The sequence below is a fragment of the Cibotium barometz genome, chromosome 39 (genome assembly GCF_041138505.1).
Source record: "Cibotium barometz isolate CiBa-2024 chromosome 39, ASM4113850v1, whole genome shotgun sequence".
Lineage (NCBI taxonomy): Eukaryota > Viridiplantae > Streptophyta > Polypodiopsida > Cyatheales > Cibotiaceae > Cibotium > Cibotium barometz.
The window spans coordinates 32,736,829-32,756,451 of record NC_141084.1 but is presented as its reverse complement, the minus strand read 5'-3'; the positions used below and the strand labels follow the sequence as shown (position 1 = coordinate 32,756,451).

General features: G+C 38.3%; 1 protein-coding gene across 1 annotated transcript in view; it reads right to left on the bottom strand.

Annotated features, from left to right (window-relative positions):
- Window positions 1-5,343: 5,343 nt before the first annotated feature.
- Window positions 5,344-19,623, bottom strand: part of LOC147615998 (uncharacterized) — a 53,415-nt gene continuing 39,135 nt past the window's right edge. The window contains exon 4 of the mRNA XM_086778623.1: window positions 5,344-6,033. Coding sequence (XP_086634749.1) covers window positions 5,630-6,033 — 404 coding nt within the window. The 3' untranslated portion in view covers window positions 5,344-5,629. The remainder of the gene's footprint in view (window positions 6,034-19,623) is intronic.

The window sequence follows — 19,623 nt, the reverse complement described above, 5'->3', positions numbered from 1 at the left end:
GTCTAGTTTGTGGATTATAGCAATTGTATGCCTTTCGATCCTGTGCATATCCCACAAATACACATTTCTCTGCTTTAGGATCCAACTTCCTTCTTCTTTCATCAGGCACATGTACATAAGCTATGCATCCAAAAACTTTAAGATGTCCAATGTCTGGCATGTAACCTGTGAGCCGCATCTCTGGCATGCTTCCATGAATGGCTGTTTTGTAGGTGTTTTGTTCAATCTCTGGCCTGTGAGCCGCATCTCTGGCATGCTTCCATGAATGGCTGTTGTAGGTGTTTTGTTCAATATATATACTGCAATAGCACATGCTTCTGCCCAATAGTAATCTGGCATGCTCTTTTCATTGAGCATCGCCCTAGCCACTTCACATATGACTCTATTCTTTCTCTCAGCCACACCATTCTGCTGAGGTGTATACCTGCAAGTCAATTGTCTTCTTATTCCATGCTTCCTCAAGAAATGCTCAAAAGCTTTTGAGGTGTATTCACCACCTCCATCTGTCCTCAGAGACATTTAATCCAACAGCCATATTGCTTTTCTGCAAAAGCTTTGAAATCCATGAATTTTTCCAACACTTCACTCTTCTCTTTGAGAAAGTATATCCATGTCATCCTGCTAAAATCATCTATGATGTAACATAGTATAAACTGCCTTTGATAGATGGGTTTTGTGCAGGACCCCATACATCACTGTGTACTATCTCAAGTGGCCTGTTACTCATATTTCCTTCTCTAGGAAACCTCAACCTTGCCTGCTTTCCAAACTGACAGGCTTCACAAACATGCATATGTCCATCATATTTGAACCTAGGCAATCCATTGACAATGCCTCTTGTTTGCATGTTCTTTAATCTCTGTATATTGACATGGCCAATCCTCTTATGCCACATATCAATGTCATGTACCACATTCCTGCTCTTTGAGAACATGGCTGATTTTAGCTCAGGAATTCCAGCATCCAGCTTAAACAATCTTCCTTCTTTCTTGCCTTTAGCAATCACTCTACATCCATGTTTAAAATCTTCAACGAAGCATCCATGCTCGTTGAAACGAACCTGTAATCCATGTTCCACCATTTGACCAACTAAGGCCAAGCTTTTAGTGATCGAAGGCACATACAGCACATTTGACATAGACTTTGTCTGACCATTATGCATGACCAATGGTACACTTCCAACATGTGTAATGACATGCTGGGTATCATCACCTGTTTCCACATAGCCTTTTACTTCCATAGGCTTCATATGCTCAAACCATTCACCATGACATGTCATATGGTTTGATGCTCCTGAGTCCATATACCATGTATCATCATTCTCAGCATTTGTTGTCATAGAGCCCACAACATGCTTCATGGCAAACAAATGATTTGCAGTTCCATCATTGCTACTTGATGCATAGTTACCACCATGTTGTGCATAGTTTCCACCATAATGACCACCACGTTGTGCTCTTCCCCCTCTCAAATCATTCAGTTTGCGGAAACAATCTCTCGCCATATGACCATATTTGCCACAATAATGGCATTCCACATCTTGCATAGAATTTTGTTGGGCTTGCCAACGTCCTCGACCACGGGGGTTACCTCTGCCTCGCTGAGGGGTATATCCACGACCACCTCGAGCACCATATGAAGGCTGAAAATTCTGTTGTGGAGGCCTATCTTGCCATCCACGACCATTACCACCACGTCCACGTGATGTGAATCTCCCCCTGCCTCTAAAGCCTCTCTGCGAGTAGAAAGCCTGATTTCTGCCATCATCATGGCTAGAAGATGCATCCAGAAATGAATCACTGAGCTTGATTTCCTCAACCAGCAAGAGGGAAACCAACTCATCGAAGTCGGGTAGACCTGTACTCCTCACTGAGATAGATGTATCAAAGGATTTGTATTCCTTGCCAAGACCACGCAAGGTAATATCCACCAAATCATCATCAGGCATGGGGGCATTTATTGTGGCCAATGCATCTGCAAACTTCTTGATTTCTTGCACATAATCATGTGTGCTCCTCTTATTCCTTTTCACATTGTGTATCTGCTGTCGTAATTGAGACTTGCGAGCATTCGTATCTGTATCAAACATCTTGACCAAAGTATCCCATGCATCTTTGGGATTCTCAGCATCCTGAATGTGTATGAGCATAGCATCAAAAATGCATATAGACAGATAATGCAGCACTTTGAATGCTCTCTCTGACCATTGCTTATGAGCAATGGTCAGAGAGAGCACTTTGAATGCTCTCTCTGACCATTGCTTATGAACAAATAATGCAGCACTTTGAATGCTCTCTCTGACCATTGCTTATGAGCAATAATGTGTAGGTTGCCGAGGTAGCTCAGGCTCTGGCTCAGCACCTGTAATGAGATTCCAAAATCCTTTTCCTTTCAAGAAACTCTTTATCCTGTACTTCCATGCCTGGAAGTTCTTCCTATCTAGCTTTTCACCAACAATCTGAACTGGATTGTCTGCCGACATGTTACTCAATGCATACACCTTCCGCACACTTCAAATCTGTAAATGAACCTTCCTTAGCTCAACCACACTCCAATGAATGTTCCAGATACTCCAAGGTAGCCAACAAACTCCAAACTTGATGTAGAAAATCAACCTGTAATCATCCAAGATGAACTGACTCACTCAGTGTGCGGGATACCCTGAATTGACACGCCTTCCAAGGCTCCAAATCACAATGTAATGGTGCAATCAAGTATGGGAAACTTGCATTGACACCTACTGAACCTCAATGTTGAGTATCAACACAATCTGACATGTGTACATATCAATTTTTGAAAACCCCTTTCTCTGTTTTTGGAAAAACCAGAAAAACCAGTAGAAAATTTGCTCTAATTCCTTCAATATTTGTCCAAATTGGGCAACCAAGAATTCATTAGCTTAGCATGAGTGTCCATCAATTCCATGTAAGAGGAATTTGTCCAATTGTAAAACACCAAGGATTAATTGCTCAATTAAAAATGCTCTGTTTCTCTGCAACCAGCGGACAGCCTGTTTTAATCAGCTCATTTCCAGCTCAATTAAGCATCATTGACCAAAAAAATCACATATCCCTCTTCTCCAAAGTGTAAAGCATCCAATTACTAAAGAAATTTTGGAAGATGTCAAGTACCAAGTGAGAAATTGATCTCCTCGTAGGCAAAAAACCAGAAAAATGCTCTGTTTCCTCTGTTCTGGCTGCACCGCCTGCAAATGAGGGCTTTGGGAGTGATTAACTTGCTATTTGATGATGTATTTGAGTGCCCAACACACCTAGGCATATGTGTGACCCATCAATGCTTTGATTTTTACCAAAAACACGCTCCAAATGCTTCAATTTTTGACTTGCTTTTCTCTATTTTGTGAGAGCTCAAAAACCAGAGTTTTCCACTCAATTAAATGCATTCAAATTGCTCCAAAATCACAATAGGGCTTGCATAAGAGTTGCCATTACATCCCTCATTGTCAGATACATGTTTGTTTTGCCAGATTTACATGTATTTCCACCATACATCAATGTTGCCAAGCTTTAATGGAAAGCTTCAAAAACCAGAATTTTGCCTTGCTTTGATTTGCTTTGTTTTTGCCTGTATCACCTGCAATCCACTCAAGGATGTTTAGAAGACCTTACCCGGTAGGCCAAGCTCTCAGATCTGATAGTATTTGGTGTGCTCCAATTGGTGTGCTCCAAGCTTCACAGCTCCAATGGCCAGCTTCACAACTTCTTTTCACAGCTTCTTCTCCCTCTTCACTCACTCACTCATAAACCCTAATAAACAGCACAAGGCTCTGATACCATGTTGAAAGAACGGTAGAGGAGGAGGAGACACACACGTAGGAGCAAACCCTAATGTATATTGCAAACCCTAACCATAGAGGGAAGCCATGTCCACTCCACACAAAGCATAATGCACTAATCCATAATCCACACAACACACAATGAGTTGTGTCCACACTCAACTAACCCTAGCTAATGTCCACACCCTATGACTAGCTGGACACGCGGTCATTTATGTCTCACACATGTTCCTACCTAATCTGCCAGCACATAGCATAGCTCGCTCACACTGACATCGAGCTTGAATCTCAACAAATTCATCACCCTTATAAAGCACATTTCAGAGTGATTGAACTTGAATGAATTTAAGATCTCTAATATATTACAATGGAAAAATATTCATTGCATTATTTACTTACTTTTACCTTTGATTTCATAAATGCAGGTAGTGGTGAACTTTTAGATGATATTTTGAGGCACAAATTGCATGGTCTCTATTGGTGCTATATGTTTGAGTGTAAAGTTTCAACATATGTTAATATCAAAACAAATAATATGTGTTTTTATATTAGATGTCCTTTTACCTGAGCATTTCATGTCATTCAAGGTCATAAGGATGGGATTCTACCTCATGAAAGACTGATAAGAAAGCTACATTGCTCCCTTATTCTTCCTAGTGGAGACATGGCCGTTGATTGCACTTGTCATGTTTGCCCCTCTTGGCATGATAATGGGACTTTCGTTTTAAGATCAGCCTTGACTGGCTAAATACTTATGGGGTGATTTTTTGAAGAATGGTCAAGGTGCTCCATGTGTTAATAACTTGATTGAAAAAGGCATTACAATATACAAAAAGAGAAACACATATAAAGAACAAAGTATGGTAGAAATTTCATATGCAAGGCAATTTGGCAATTACATGATGAGAGCTTTGAACTACAAGAAGTCCTAGCCTATAACAAAGTTCTGTATAAAGGAGAATATTCACTATTGGGAATGATGTGTTTGAGAAGGTAGATGGCATTGATGTAGCTATTGAAAGTGTTGAACATTGGATGTTAACAATTTGAGTTGGTGCTAAGACTAGTGCTAATCACATATTAACCATATGCTTAAGGAGGCTCATAATAATCAAGGTAAGCCATGATGCTACATTCTTTGAAGAAACCTCATCTACAAACTCAATATGACTTCTCAATGTAAACTACATGAGCAATAAACCTCATCTACAAACTCTTATAACTTGTGCTAGGACTAGTGCTAATCACATATTAACCATATGCTTAAGGAGGCTCATAATAATCAAGATAAGCCATGATGCTACATTCTTTGAAGAAACCTCATCTACAAACTCAATATGACTTCTCAATGTAAACTACATGAGCAATAAACCTCATCTACAAACTCTTATAACTTGTATAAGAGTTTTTACATATTGAGCAATAACTAGCTTGCATGGGGCTCTTAAAATAAACAAAGCATTTACTCATATATGAGAATATAAAATTCTGATTTTTTACTACAACCTCATGGGAATTTGAAAGGTTGCCTAGAAATCCACAAAAAAGGTGCGAAATCTTATTCTAATTATAGATCCAGAACTTTAGAGATACATGTTTTTGGTTCTCACAAAACATGTGGGGAGACCACGAATTTCTACTTGCAATGTTTGTGTTATTGGACTGTGTTGCTTGCCCAAATGGCAACCCCCGTGTCAAGCAGGTACAAAACAAGATTTCCATCATCTTGGACGGCAAGGTAGGTGTCAGACCAACATCCTAGGCCACTGGAACATTGTGTGGGTGTAAACCATAGATTGTTCCCATTCCCATCATACACAGCAAAAGTTCTATCTAGGTAAAGGCGCGAGCGAAACAGTTAGATCCTTTGAGATAACAAGCATCACCGCAAGCCCAAAGAGGCGTTTTTGTTCCATCATCACTATAGAGTACTAGATTGCAATCTGCCTGCATGATTAAAAAGTACTGCTCACTAGGGGAATATATGAGGTGAGGGAAATCGGGAGTTCCAGATACCAATACGTTGATGTCATAATTGGATGTGAAGAGGGCATAGTTATAGGGTGGGCAATCTTGAATGCTTGAATCACTTAAAAGTGTGGAAGAGTTGGATGTTTTATTGTTTAAACCGTGGAGAGGAAACTTGTGCTGACTCCTAGAAGGAGGACGGACATTGGAGTATGCTTTATTCATAGTTGTGTTGGAGGTATTATTGAACCTTTCAAGATGAGATACACCTGAAAATCAACATTAATCGGTTATTAATGGATGTTTTTCAAAGGAAATACACACGTATCTGAGTACCTCAACAAGGGGGTACCACCTTTCAAAGTGTTGAGAACACATTTTGGACATGTTTTTTTTTCCTGGATTGTGCAGATGTTGTGAAGATATGACCACCAAAAAGGGAGATACTTTTAAAAAATTTCCACATATATATTCCTAATCACTCTCCTTGAAAACTATCTTGAAAGCTTCCAAGAACTCATAAAAACTATTCAAATCAAGAAATTGATTCTAATATGAGCTTGTTTTGTTGGATGCTAGAAGGTAGGGAAACACTTTTGAGTGAATTAGATTTTAAGAGTAGATATCAAAGATTCGTATTAGAGACCAATGGGTCCCCCCAAAGTTGTTTTTTGGAAAGCATTAATTAATTAATGCTAAGCTTGCAACATAACCTTAGATACTTAGCGAGCCATAGCATACTTCGGGAACCTTGCATTAATTAATTAATGCTAAGCTTGCAACACCACCTTAGATACCTAGGCTTCGTGTTTCTTCATTCGCCTTCTCGATTGTTTGTGAGCGGGTATAAAAACAGCAAGCCGCGTACATATCAAGTCTAGTTAAATAATGTGAAATAAAATTTGGGACCCGTATTGAAGAGGTGATAGGTAATTGTAGTACGAAGATGACAAGGAGCATCAAAGTGGGAGGAGGAGGAGTGGTAGACAGACAAGTAAGAGGTAGGAGGAGAAGGAAGAGGAATCGGAGGTGGACAAAGAGATTGGACCTTAAAAACCTAAGGTTTCAATTGATTAATTACACCCGTTAGGCCTGATTAATTAGTTGAAAGGGTAGGCATATCATTTTGTGATATTGCTAATTAGGCCTGATTAATTACACCCGTTAGGCCTGATTAATTAGTTGAAAGGGTAGGCATATCATTTTGTGATATTGCTAATTAGGAGAAGAGGAATTGGAGGTGGACAAAGAGATTGGACCTTAAAAACCTAAGGTTTCAATTAATTAATTACACCCGTTAGGCCTGATTAATTAGTTCCGGAAATTGGAAAGCCAAATGCCTCCAAGAAAGAATTTTCAGAGAGATTTTTCAGAGAGAAAAAATTTCAAAGAAGAAAAAATAAATTAAATCTCTTTTTCTCTTTTCTTTTCAAGTTTTTTCTAAAAAGATTTTTAAAAAACTCTTTTTAAAAAAATATTTAAAAGATTCAATTAAAGATTTTTCTAAGGTTTAATTAAAAAGCTTATAATTTTTTTTAACAGGGGGGGGCTTTTTTCACCCGGCGACGTGCAGCGCACCCCCTCCCCCCCCTCGCCCCCTCGTTGCGTTTAATGAGAGAGAGGGAGGAGGGAGAGCCCCTCTCTCCTCTCTTCTTCTCCACTCCATCTCTTCTTTCAACCCTCTCCATCCCCTCCTTCTGTGTTAACAGAGAGGAGGATTAAGATTTATTTGATTTTTTTATCATAATTAAAACTTAATTATGATTAACATTAATCAAAATATACCTTTTAAGAGATGTTCACACATGCGGGAGAGAAAAATAGAAGAAATTTTCATTTTTGAGAGGAGAAAAGAATCCCACATATACGGGAGAACTCAATGCATCAATTGACTGTCCTATATTGCATTTCTACAGGAATTTGGCAGAAAATTGATAGCATCTCTGCGGAAAACCTGCCAAAATACATTAAAAAATACATTTTTTACCATAAAAATGCTCTAAAAATTTCTAAATAATTAGGAAACATTACCAAAATATATATAAACTTAGGGAATTCATTCTACCAATAATATCCATAGTAAAATGTGTGGTATTTTTGTAGAAATTCCATAAATGCTTATTTTAAACCAAGAAAAAATGAGAAAAATGAACTCATGGAATTCCCCCGCATCGTCGACTCATCCATTGAAATAAGAAACATGCATTCCAACCACCATATCGACGACGATCCACGTCCGTAATCACCAAAACAAACCAACAAAATAACATTTTTATTTAGTAAATATTAAAATTTACTTTAAAAAATGCTAAAAATTGGAATAAGAAAGAGAAAACAACAACAATAACCTAGAGACTACTCTGATACCACTCTTAAAACCCTAAGATCTCTCTAGATAATTATCATGCATAAACATGCATAAACTCATCCACCCAACCGAGCCCATGGGATACACACATTAATTAGAATGAAGTACCTCATACCTTAACCTTGATGTCCCATACCACCAAGATGTATGACTCCACTCTAGCATTACTCGGCTCTACTATGAATGGCAAGAGAGTAGATACAATCCTCTACGCAAGAGAACATCCCTTGAGTGTGCCCCATGCTCCTATTATATAGGAGGGTCCTCAAGTGACTCTTGACTCTCCATTTCCCATGTGTGACCCTTGCATGATTGACCCTAACCTCAACCCCTAAGGTTAGCCCTAACCCATACTCACTAGAGCTTGATCCCATGCTCCCATGCTCACAAGCCTAATGTGGGTTAGCCTCCTAGTATATGCACATATAATGTGCACATAACATTATGAATTCGTCAAGGTCACACTTCATCACGTAACTCTGATGCACATTTTTACATATTACCTTTGATACTGGTGATTATAAGGTGCACCTGATCTTCTTCAACTTCAGTATAACAAACTGTAACTATGACTGTGTGCCTATGATGACCTCTTTAAAGAAAACATCGTTAGAAGTTGTCTTTGTAATCTAGTCTTTGGTCAATCTTCTAATTTTGAAACAAAGCTCTTAATATTTAAGAGCTTTCAAAATACTCTTTTTCAAGTTTGTATTCATATTACGATTTGTGAAGAGAAGGATGGTAGACAAACATTGACATTGAGTGACAGCATAAATATAACATTTTGATGACTATTCTAATGGCATATACAACACATGTGCAATAAACAAACAAGATCAGCATACATGCATTGGTATATCTAAAGGTTGTTCCATTTTTTAGCATTTATATCACATGTTCCTGATGATATCAGTTCTCTAAACTGATTTTTATACTAATATTCTTATGTTCGTAAAGGTCAATAGACTTATACTCACTTATAATAACCTATATTAAATCTATGGTGCCAAAATTTATTTAAAAACATTATATCAATTTTTTTGCATACCTATATCAAATTTATAGTGCCAATGAAAGAACACACATAATACACATGCAATACAATCATTTGTTTTTGAGGCATAAGACTTAAATCATTAATTTTATATACATTATGCAATACAAGGACACACATTATCGAATCATATGCCAACATGTTGAAGTATATTGATTCTTGAATACATACACAATTTAGACATGACGCATAATATTGATTTAGACATGTTGAAGTATATTGATTCTTGAATACATACACAATTTAGACATGACGCATAATATTGTTTTTAGAAATGCAAGAATTTAATCGCGTTAAATCTAAATGCATCATACAATACAATGACATGCATTATCAAATCATATGATAATGTGTCCAAGTATATTGATTCTTAAATGCATATAAAATTCACAAATGACGCACATGTAATATAATCATATTTTTTTAAAATACGAGAATTTACTTGTTAAATCTAAATGGATCATGCAATATAATGACAAGTATTTCCGAATCATACGACAATGTGGCAAAGTATATTGAATGTATATGCTAAGTTCTAACCTAAGGAATAACACATACAATCGAGTAACATAACTAAGTGTTGAATCCTAAATTTAACAACACACATGACTAAATAATACGATCAAATGTAAAACAAAACTAATAAATAAGAGGAAGGTGTCACATTCATAATGACACTAGCAATCGAATAATGAAACCAACTGTCAAAATGATGGACATATCTATCTAACGACACACATAGCCGAACTGATTCAACCAAGTGCTGAGAGATAACCACCATGTGATTTCATGTCCTAGTCACTGGACATTAAAAAATAGGGGAAAAATTAGAGGATGATGTATCGTATTCGAAAGTACGACACTATGTTGATACATTACTCACCTAATATTGAGAGGAGAAAGATAATACTTGTTGTTAACTAGTTAGGAATTCGACATATTGTGCCAAAATATGACACTACCTTGATGCCTACCTAGAAAAACAATATATATATAAAGTAGAGAAGAAAATTACCTCGCAACAACAAGTAGCAAGCTAGTAGTAAAGAAGTCAGCAATAAATGACCCAGCACGGAACCTGGTGGCCTCACCCGATATAAATCAAAAGCTTGCTAGGGTATCTAAGTACCTTGCCTAGCTATGTAAGTACTCCAATGGGCCCACTGGGTAAATCAAAAGCCCAATGGTCTATGCAACAACCCCACCCACCATCGCATCGTTCCAAGCCTGTAAGGTGACCTTGTGCAATTTTCCTACCACATGTCAATGCCATGTCACCATCACCACATCATCAATGCCATGATATGTTTTTTTTTAAGGCTTAGGACACCTTGGAAAAAATGTATAACCAAGAGATGCAACTAAAGCAAGAGCTACAAAATGTGACGAGAGGAAAGCTGAGTATAAATGATTACGTAGTGAAGATTAAAGGGCTTGTAAATGCCTTTGCTTCTATTGGATCACTAGGTAGGTCGATGGCCTGATGATGTGGTGTTTCTGACCTCAAATGGGATTGGCAAAGAATATAGTTAATGACATCCATTGGAGTTCGAGAAAAATTTATTGAGTTTATCCTTTGAAAATTCAAATGAGAATTCTTTCTCCTCAAATACAAGTATAGGATATAGGTAGAGGTAGAGGAAGATCATTCTCTAGAGGTAAAGGTGTAGGCCCTTTTGAAAAAAAACATCATGGGCAAAACAACAACAAGAGTCAAATGTATAAATAGGTGGAAGAGGCCACTCTAGAGGTAGAGGGATCCAAAGAGGCCAAGGTGGTCGGTAAAGAAATCAGAGTGAAAATAGCAATGTTATTACTATGAAAAACTAGGGCATATGGAAAAAGATTGCTATTAAAAAAATGATATCAAAAGTGGAAAGTTACAGTAAGACAACCGTGCATCATCAAGTAAACAGGGTGGTGAGATGAAAGTAAGCAATTGTTTATCATGCACTATATGCTTAGGTCCACAATAGGACTTGTGTCACGATCTAGAGATGCTCGGCATGTGAATTTTGGCACCTCTAATCACATGACATGGTGGTGAGAGGTTTAGAGAGACATACAAAAAATGGAAAACCCAAGTTATGTAGGAATAGGTGATGATAGTGTGCACCCCATTATTCATGTTGGTAAAGTTCCATTATCTATGTAGGATGGCAAAATGAAGTGCTTGGTAGATGTACTTCATGTTCCAAACGTTACAAAGAACCTAGCTTCTGTTGGATATTTTGTGGAAGAATCAGTGTCGCTTGGTTGTAAAGGGTAACAAAAATAGTAGGATATTTAATTTAGATGTGAACATGACTAAGGTGAAGGTATCCATATTTGCACATGGGACAGGTGTCATTATAGATATTAACATATGGCACAAATGCATTGGTCATGTGAATATACAGCAGGCTAAAGTCTAGTAGGTTTGCCAAAGTTTAAGGTTAATGGTATACATAAAGTACGTGAAGCATGCTACCTTAGAAAAGCAAGCTAGAAAAGCAAGCTAAACATGCTTTCCCGCATGAAAATCATGTCAAAGGCCATTGGATGTGATAAATTCACACATATAAGGACTGACCAAGATTGCAAAACAATTGGAGGCTATAGGTATTATATTACATTCATTGGAGATTATATTAGAGAAGAGAGGGTTTATTTTATGAAGGATAAAACTGAGGTATTTTCTCACTTTCATAGATTTAAAGCCTTGGTGGAAACGAAAAAAGGTGTATATATCAAATGTCTAAGATCGGATGGTGGGGGAGAGTATTTCTCTAATGAGCTCAATGATTTCTTAAGAAAGAAAGGAATTGACATAGTTTACATGCAGGTACACTCGACAATAGAAAGGTGTTGCAGAAAGTAAAGATAGGCACATTACAAAAGTGCATGGGCCTTGATGTAGAAGTAGTAGCAACTATTCTGTAGATTATGAATAGGACCCCCATTTCACCACCTATTCATAGTAAGACACCTATAAAAAAGTTTATAAGTATAAAACTAGATGTGTGTCACTTGAAAGTGTTCGGGTTGAGGGAGGATTCTAGAGGGGTGGCCTCTAACACTCTCCTAGATCCCCAGCTCACAAAACACAAGGAGGAGGGAGGCAAGGTGATGGAAAAGGCTCCAAAGGAAAACTCTCTCGAACCTCACACCAAAACACTCAAGGCCCTGGACCGTACTCTTAGGGGAGCTCCTCCTCAACCCTCTTAGTGACACGCCAAGCCTAGTGGAGAAGAGAGTAGGGGCAAGCCCACACCTTTCCTTTCTCCTCCTTAGTTCACATGCATGGGGCACATTAAGACTCTACCCAAAGAGAAACTTTACGCATGAAATAAAAATATTCTATTGAAATGAGAGAGAGGGAGAGAGAGAGAGAGGGAGGGAGAGAGAGAGAGAGAGAGAGGGGGGGAGGGAGGGAGAGAGAGTGAGTGAGAGAGAGAGAGAGAGAGAGAGGGAGGGAGAGAGAGAGAGAGGGAGAGGGAGAGGATATGCACTTGACGATAGGAAAATACCCACCATGCAATCTTATTGATATGAAAATTAGGGATACAAGCATAAGGATTACAAGGCTTGAGGATGGAGAGGAGGACTAGTATCCTTGTAGCAAAGTGCGCATCCTCATTTGTTTCTTTTTTTTTTGTGAGTCGAATAAGCCTTTCCTTACATTCCTTTATTGGCTTACGTATTTTTTCAAAAGGTAGGCCTAGTGTGGGCCTAAGACTAGTGAGACTACTTTTAGGAACACATATATATATATATATATATATATACACACAATCCAAAGATGGTTTTGAATTTTTTAGGTTGATGATAAATTCGCCAAAAAAGGAAAGGAGAGAAGCTTGATGAGGGTTTGGGCGAGCATATGTGTGCGGGATGGCTTGGGGTGGGGCCCACGTGGGCCCAGGTGGAGAGGCTATACATGAGGGTGTGAGGAGGGAGCTTCTAACATGCGTGTGGGACAAGTGGGACCCATGCAAACACATGGGAATGGGTGGGCCCATGTGGGCCCCACAAGGTGGTGTCAGGGAAAAAGAGGGTGGGAGAGTAGAGATTGATAACGAGGGAGAAAAAATGATATTATGTATCATATATATGTATATATATATGGTGTAGCATGGATTTTGTATCTATTAGGTGTGAACTCTAATAAATACAATATGGTGGTATAAATAATATATAGTAGTATCATAGCATCTAGGATAGGGCATAGTAGGTTGGGTGCAAAAGGAGACTTTTAGGAAAAACATATCTTAGGCATAAGTATTTATGAGGAAATAAACTTAGGATTTATTTACTTGTGCAAGTATATATATATAAAGATGAGAGGAAAAATATGGCAAATAGTAGGTGGTATAAATATGCATACTTATAGTGTAGTTAAAGATATAGTACCCAAGAGATTTTGAAAAGGTTGAAGGGAGATGGGGAGCAAGATTTTGTGCATTTTTCCCAAGCCCTATGAGAAAAACTTAATGCATGGGGGATTTCAATTTACCTGTCTCATACTTAGCCCTCCCCCATAGCTAGAGGATCCTCCAAAATATCACTGGTATCTATGGAAAGCTTTATGTTCTACTCCAATTGTACTGAAATAGGTTTACATCCTACCATACCATACTTGGACAACAACTCCAAGCCATACTACCTCCAAAATATCACTGGTATCTATGGAAAGCTTTATGTTCTACTCTAGTTGTACTGAAATAGGCTTACATCCTACCATACCATACTTGGACAACTCCAAGCCATACTACCTCTCTAACAAAAAATTGCCATGAGGTGATCTCACCACTTCTATGCCTAAGAAATATCGTAGCTCATCCAAATCTTTCATTCAAAATTCTACCTCAATGAAATCTCTCATGGCCACCATTATCACAATCTGACATAACCCTTGGTATGACCAATCTTGCCTTATACATGCTCAAAGATATGTTTGTGTTATGCTTGAGCTTTTACCCGCTTACATCCAATTGCCTTATTTATTTTAGGCAAAGGGACTAACTGTCATGTCTCATTTACATCCAATGCTACTATCTTCCTATTCATGGCATCTTTCCAATTTCTTATTTCTAAGTCTAACACCTGTATTGCTTTAACCATGTAAGCATAATGATGGGCTATATATCCATCATATTTCAACCTGGTAATAGGGTATCTATGTCTCATAGACCTATATACGCCTGGATCACTTTCTAGGTGTCCTTAAAACAACCTTGGTTATCCTTGTACCAAGAGTAACCACTAATATAATTCCAAGCTCCTCATCAAGGCTCTGCTTAGAGACACTAGAGTCACCATCCACATATGAGTGAGTTGTTGATAAATACATGTGTATCTACATATGTTCTCAACTTACCTCTTAACCATGGACTAACAATGTAAGAGGACTCTCTAGATCTACATAAGCACTTGTGATTATTGCTCTACATGTAGGGTAACAACATTACTTCTTACATAAGCACTTGTGATTATTGCTCTACATGTAGGGTAATATAAGCACTTGTGATTATTGCTCTACATGAATGGTAACAACATTACTTCTTACATTTTCATCTTCTATTGCCTTCACTCATGCATATATCTGAAAGAAAGCATCTCTTTTTAGTCTCATCTCGCAAGTAGTAGGGTTATAACATCTATAATGTTTTATCCAGATTTTTTTTCACTCCATCCAGAATATGCACATATGCAATACACCCAGACACTTTCAAGTCACACACATATGGTTTTATACTTGTTACACACTTTTGTTTAGGTATCTTACTATGAACAACTGCAATGGAAGTCCTATTCATAATGTACATAACAATTGCTACTGCTTCTATATCAAGGCCTAGGCCACTTCTATAATGTGCCAATTTTTTCTTTCTACAACACCATTCTATTATGGAGTGTATGTGCATGTAAATTGTCTCTTGATTCCCTAATTTCTCAAGGCATCATTGAGCTCATCAGAGAAATACTGTCCCCCACCATCCGATCTTAGACATTTGATCTATGTACCAAGGCTTTTAATCTATGAAAGTGACAAAATACGTCACTTTTATCCTTTATAAAATAAACCCACACTTTTCTCATATGATCATCAATGAATGTAATATAATACATACAATGTGCAATTATTGCAGTCTTGGTCGGTCCCTATATCTATGAATGTATAACATACAATGGCCTTGCATCCACTGACATCATTTTCATGCAAGAAAGCATGTTTAGCCCACTTTACTATATTAGCATGCTTCATGTACTTTATGTATATCATCAACCTTAAACTTTGGCAAACCCTCATAGAATTTAGCCTATTGTATATTCATGTGACCAATGAGCTTGTATCATATGTTAATATCTGTAATGACACCTATCCCATGTGCATATATGACTACCTTCACATTAGTCATGTTCACATCTAAATTAAACATCCTACCATTTTTTTAATCCTTTGCAACCAAGCGGAAGTGATTTTTCAATAGAAGCCAGGTGAGATTTTTGAGCTGCGCTGGCACCGTTGGTGATGCCGCATTTGAGCGACACGATCTTATGTTCATGAAGTTCTGGAGTTGGTCGGGAATGTGGCCAGATGGCTAATGAGGGCACCAAGCTGGGGACGTTAGAGCAGCATGGTGGCCGAAAATGTAGTTGGTGGAGGCCATGACCACACTAAACCAGGCACCATGCTGCACTGATCTTTGGGCAATATGATTACTCCAAGTTCATGCGTAAATGTGCATTTAGAACACTCATATCCATCATTACAATCCCAATCAAAAACATTTTAGATAAGATCATCTCAAAAAGAACACAATCCTCTAAAGGCATAAGGAACCACACTATTCAAACATTGATCTACCAAAGAGCTTTAATTGTAATGTTAATGCCTTATCTTTGGTTTTGAGTATGTCCTTCTTATATTTCAGCTCAGTGTGTTTGTAGGCATATATGTGTATATGTATGTAGGCATATATGTGTTTGTATGTAAATATACATGGATAGACATCGTAGATGTATGTGTATATGTGTATATGTTATATATGTCATGTATGTTTTGAATTTTGACGACTTCAACCCACGAGATAGGTAAGTTGTGTACCCTCCCATTAAGGAAAATTGGGTCTTGACACCCTAAATAGGGCACCCAAACAAAGTAGACTATAGAACCTAGAATGGATTTTTTAATTTCTTGAAGTGTGTTTTTGAAATATTTGTAATCAAAGTAGATAAACCATCGGGAATCTAAATAGTGCACACAACTCGAAAAAGATGAGAAGTATGCTAAGTCCTTTTATAGCGAGAGAGAGAGAGAGAGAGAGAGAGAGAGAGAGAGATGTATGGCTCTCTCTAAGTATGATGGTTTTTGGATTTTCTCTTAGAGAGAAGAACGCTCAAGTGAAGGCACTTCTCTTTCTCTCCAAGTGTTTTCTACCATTGTTGCACCCTCCCATCCCCAACACTAAAGTCTACCGGGTCAAAAGCCATGGGATCACATGTATATGTACATATATACACACACATGCATGATTGCATAAGCGAAGAGATTTTTGTATGTGTGTATAAACATGAGAGAGAGAGAGAGAGAGAGAGAGAGAGAGAGAGAGAGAGTTGCTTGTGAGGTCTTTTGTTAAATGTAGTGACCCAAATGTGGAAGCATAGGAGTAGCCAACAAACCAGGATAACAAACCAGGATGAGATTGCTAGACAATGCCTGCTAGAAAATAGAATATTGCTGAGATGTCTCTTCCCAAACTGGAGTGACCTCCATGTGTTGGTCTTCATGCAAAAGAGTAGGGATATATTCTCTCTGACTACACTCATGTTAAATAGCAAGGGCACCGTTAGGGTGTTATTTCAGGAGGTGAGCAGAGTAAAGAAAGAGATAGTGAAGCTAAAAGAGCTGCTGGGCAGTCTGACAGATGGAGGTTATCTCTCTCTCTCTCTCTCTCTCACACACTTTTTTGTGTAGATGCTTGGAGTGGGAAGTAAGAAGCCTCCCATCTCTTTCTCTCTCTCTCTCTCTCTCCCTCAAGTTGCATACAAAGATCTATGTTGTGTGTCTGTGCATGTGTGCATGTGTGTGTGTGTGGTGTCCTTGCAAGAGCAGGAGGGATTGAGGACCTTCGTGTTTAGAATGTTATCTCTAAATCTTAGTGAATATGTTTGCCTGAGAATGGTGGTGACAACGAGTGCTTGTTGAGGTTTCCTCTCTTGGAAGATGGAAATCGCTACATATTATCAGTTGGGCCAAGGGATTGGCCTCTTGGCAGAATAGGCACAGTAGGGCATGCCATGATGCTCTCATACATGTAGCTCAAGGGCCTCTTTTCAAATGAATTGACCTTTGTTTGCATCTTGTGATTGACAACAAGGGACCTTTGAGGTCTTTGATTTTATGCATACAAGAATACTCGTGCCCGTTGGAGACTGGTCGTGTAACTAGTTAAGTAAGAAAAAAGAAAGAGGAGCACAGTGAGTACTTGACCAAAGCTAACCTAAGAAAAAAAATGGACTCAATGTAAATGCTTGGGAAGGCAGGCCAAAATAAAAAGAGAAAGGGTCTTTAGCTCTTGAAACCAAAAGAGAAAGGGTCTTTAGCTCTTGAAACCAAAAGAGCCGTTGGAAAAAGTGCTAGAATCCTTTCTCCCGCACCCAAAAGAGAAAGGGTCTTTAGCTCTTGAAACCAAAAGAGAAAGGGTCTTTAGCTCTTGAAACCAAAAGAGCCGTTGGAAAAAGCACCCAAGCTCGTGGAATCTCCGCCAGGCATGTAGAATCCAGTGCTGTTGTAAACTCCGTCCTCGGCATTGTGATTCGTGAACACAGTTCTCGTGTGGCCTCACGAAGATGCAACTTGGGTTCATCGGTGGTTTGGCGCTATCATAGGCTACGATCTCAGGCAGGTAGGACCTCTAATCAGACTACTACTTATATTTATTTCTACAATAACTTCTTTCCAAAATTTTCGATCTTTCAAACAGAATTATGATAAAAAAATTCAGAGGAAACCAGAAAACAAATTCCCACTTTCAATCCTCACCGTTCACGTTCAATCCTCACACATTCACTCCTTTGTAATAAGAAGATCATCAATTGAGCAAATTATGCTCACATTTGTATTCTTTTATTAGACGGAGCAAGAAAAGCATTAATTGAGCAAGTTTGAACTTACAATTCAGGCATTCACCAACAACATGCTTGGTGTTCTACGACAACAAATTATACAAGGATTCCGTTTTGGGGTAGTTGTAGAGGGGGCTGGTGATCAAAACCTGCTTGAGGAAGGACTCTCTGCTTAATTCTACTACTGGGTAGAGAAGATCGGTCAAGCTGATGATGGAGCATCAACTTCCAATACAGATGAAGCGGCAGGGCCTTCTGACAATAACCCACATCGCCATTCGGAACTCTCTGTTATCACAGGTACCAAGAAAGAATCCGCTTCTCCTAATTAGCAATAGTACAAAATGATTATATATGTACCAGCTTGTGCCCGGCGTAACGGCCCTAATTAATTAATTGAAACCTTAGGTTTCTTTTTTTTATCAATAGTATATATTTATAGATAGATAAGTGCTGAAAAAGGTCCAAAATACTTTTTAAGGCAAAAACATCACAACCTTCCTTACTACAGACCTCTAATTTTCACTCTTGACTTCATTAAGGAGTTTACAAAGCAAAGACCATCTTTTTTTTCCTCTCACAAAAAGCTAGACTGTTCCCAAGAAATCTAATTAACCCAACATGATGCAACCCTCCATTATTGCTTTTGTGGTACAACCCCTTGGGGTTTACTTTTCAAGATGCCTCCTTTTTTTGACCAAATTTCTGCTATGGGTCTTGTTCCCACCCAATGAATGCAACAAAGGTGTGATCAATTTGTTTTTCCTTAAGATACCATCTTCTGGTCCTAGGTAGTCTGCATTTATAGTCTAAGGTCCCATCTCTTTGTCCACCTACCTCTCACTTCTCCTCCTCTTTGTCCACCTCCCACTCCTCATCGTCCTCGTCTCTCTGCCACACGGCTTGCTATTTTTATACCCACTCACAAACAATCCAGAAGGCGAATGTTCTCAAAAAAGCACGAAGCCTATAAGTTTGCTAAGGTTCAAGCTTAGCATTAATTAATTAATTCTTTCCAAGAAACGTTCAAGGGACCCATTTGGTCTCTAATATGAATCTTTGATATCCACTCTTAAAATCTAATTCACTCAAAAGTGTTGTCCCACCTTCTAACATCCAACAAAACAAGCTAATATTAGAATAGCAATTTCTTGATTCAAATAGTTTTATGAGTACTGGAAGGCTTTCAAGATGGGAGTGATTAGGAATATATACATGTAGAATGTTTTATGTCATGAGTGGGTCTTTTGCTTTCTTGAAGAACCCCATTTCGAGGTTAACCTAGTATCTCCCTGTTACATAAGTTCTCAGCACTTTGAAAGGTCG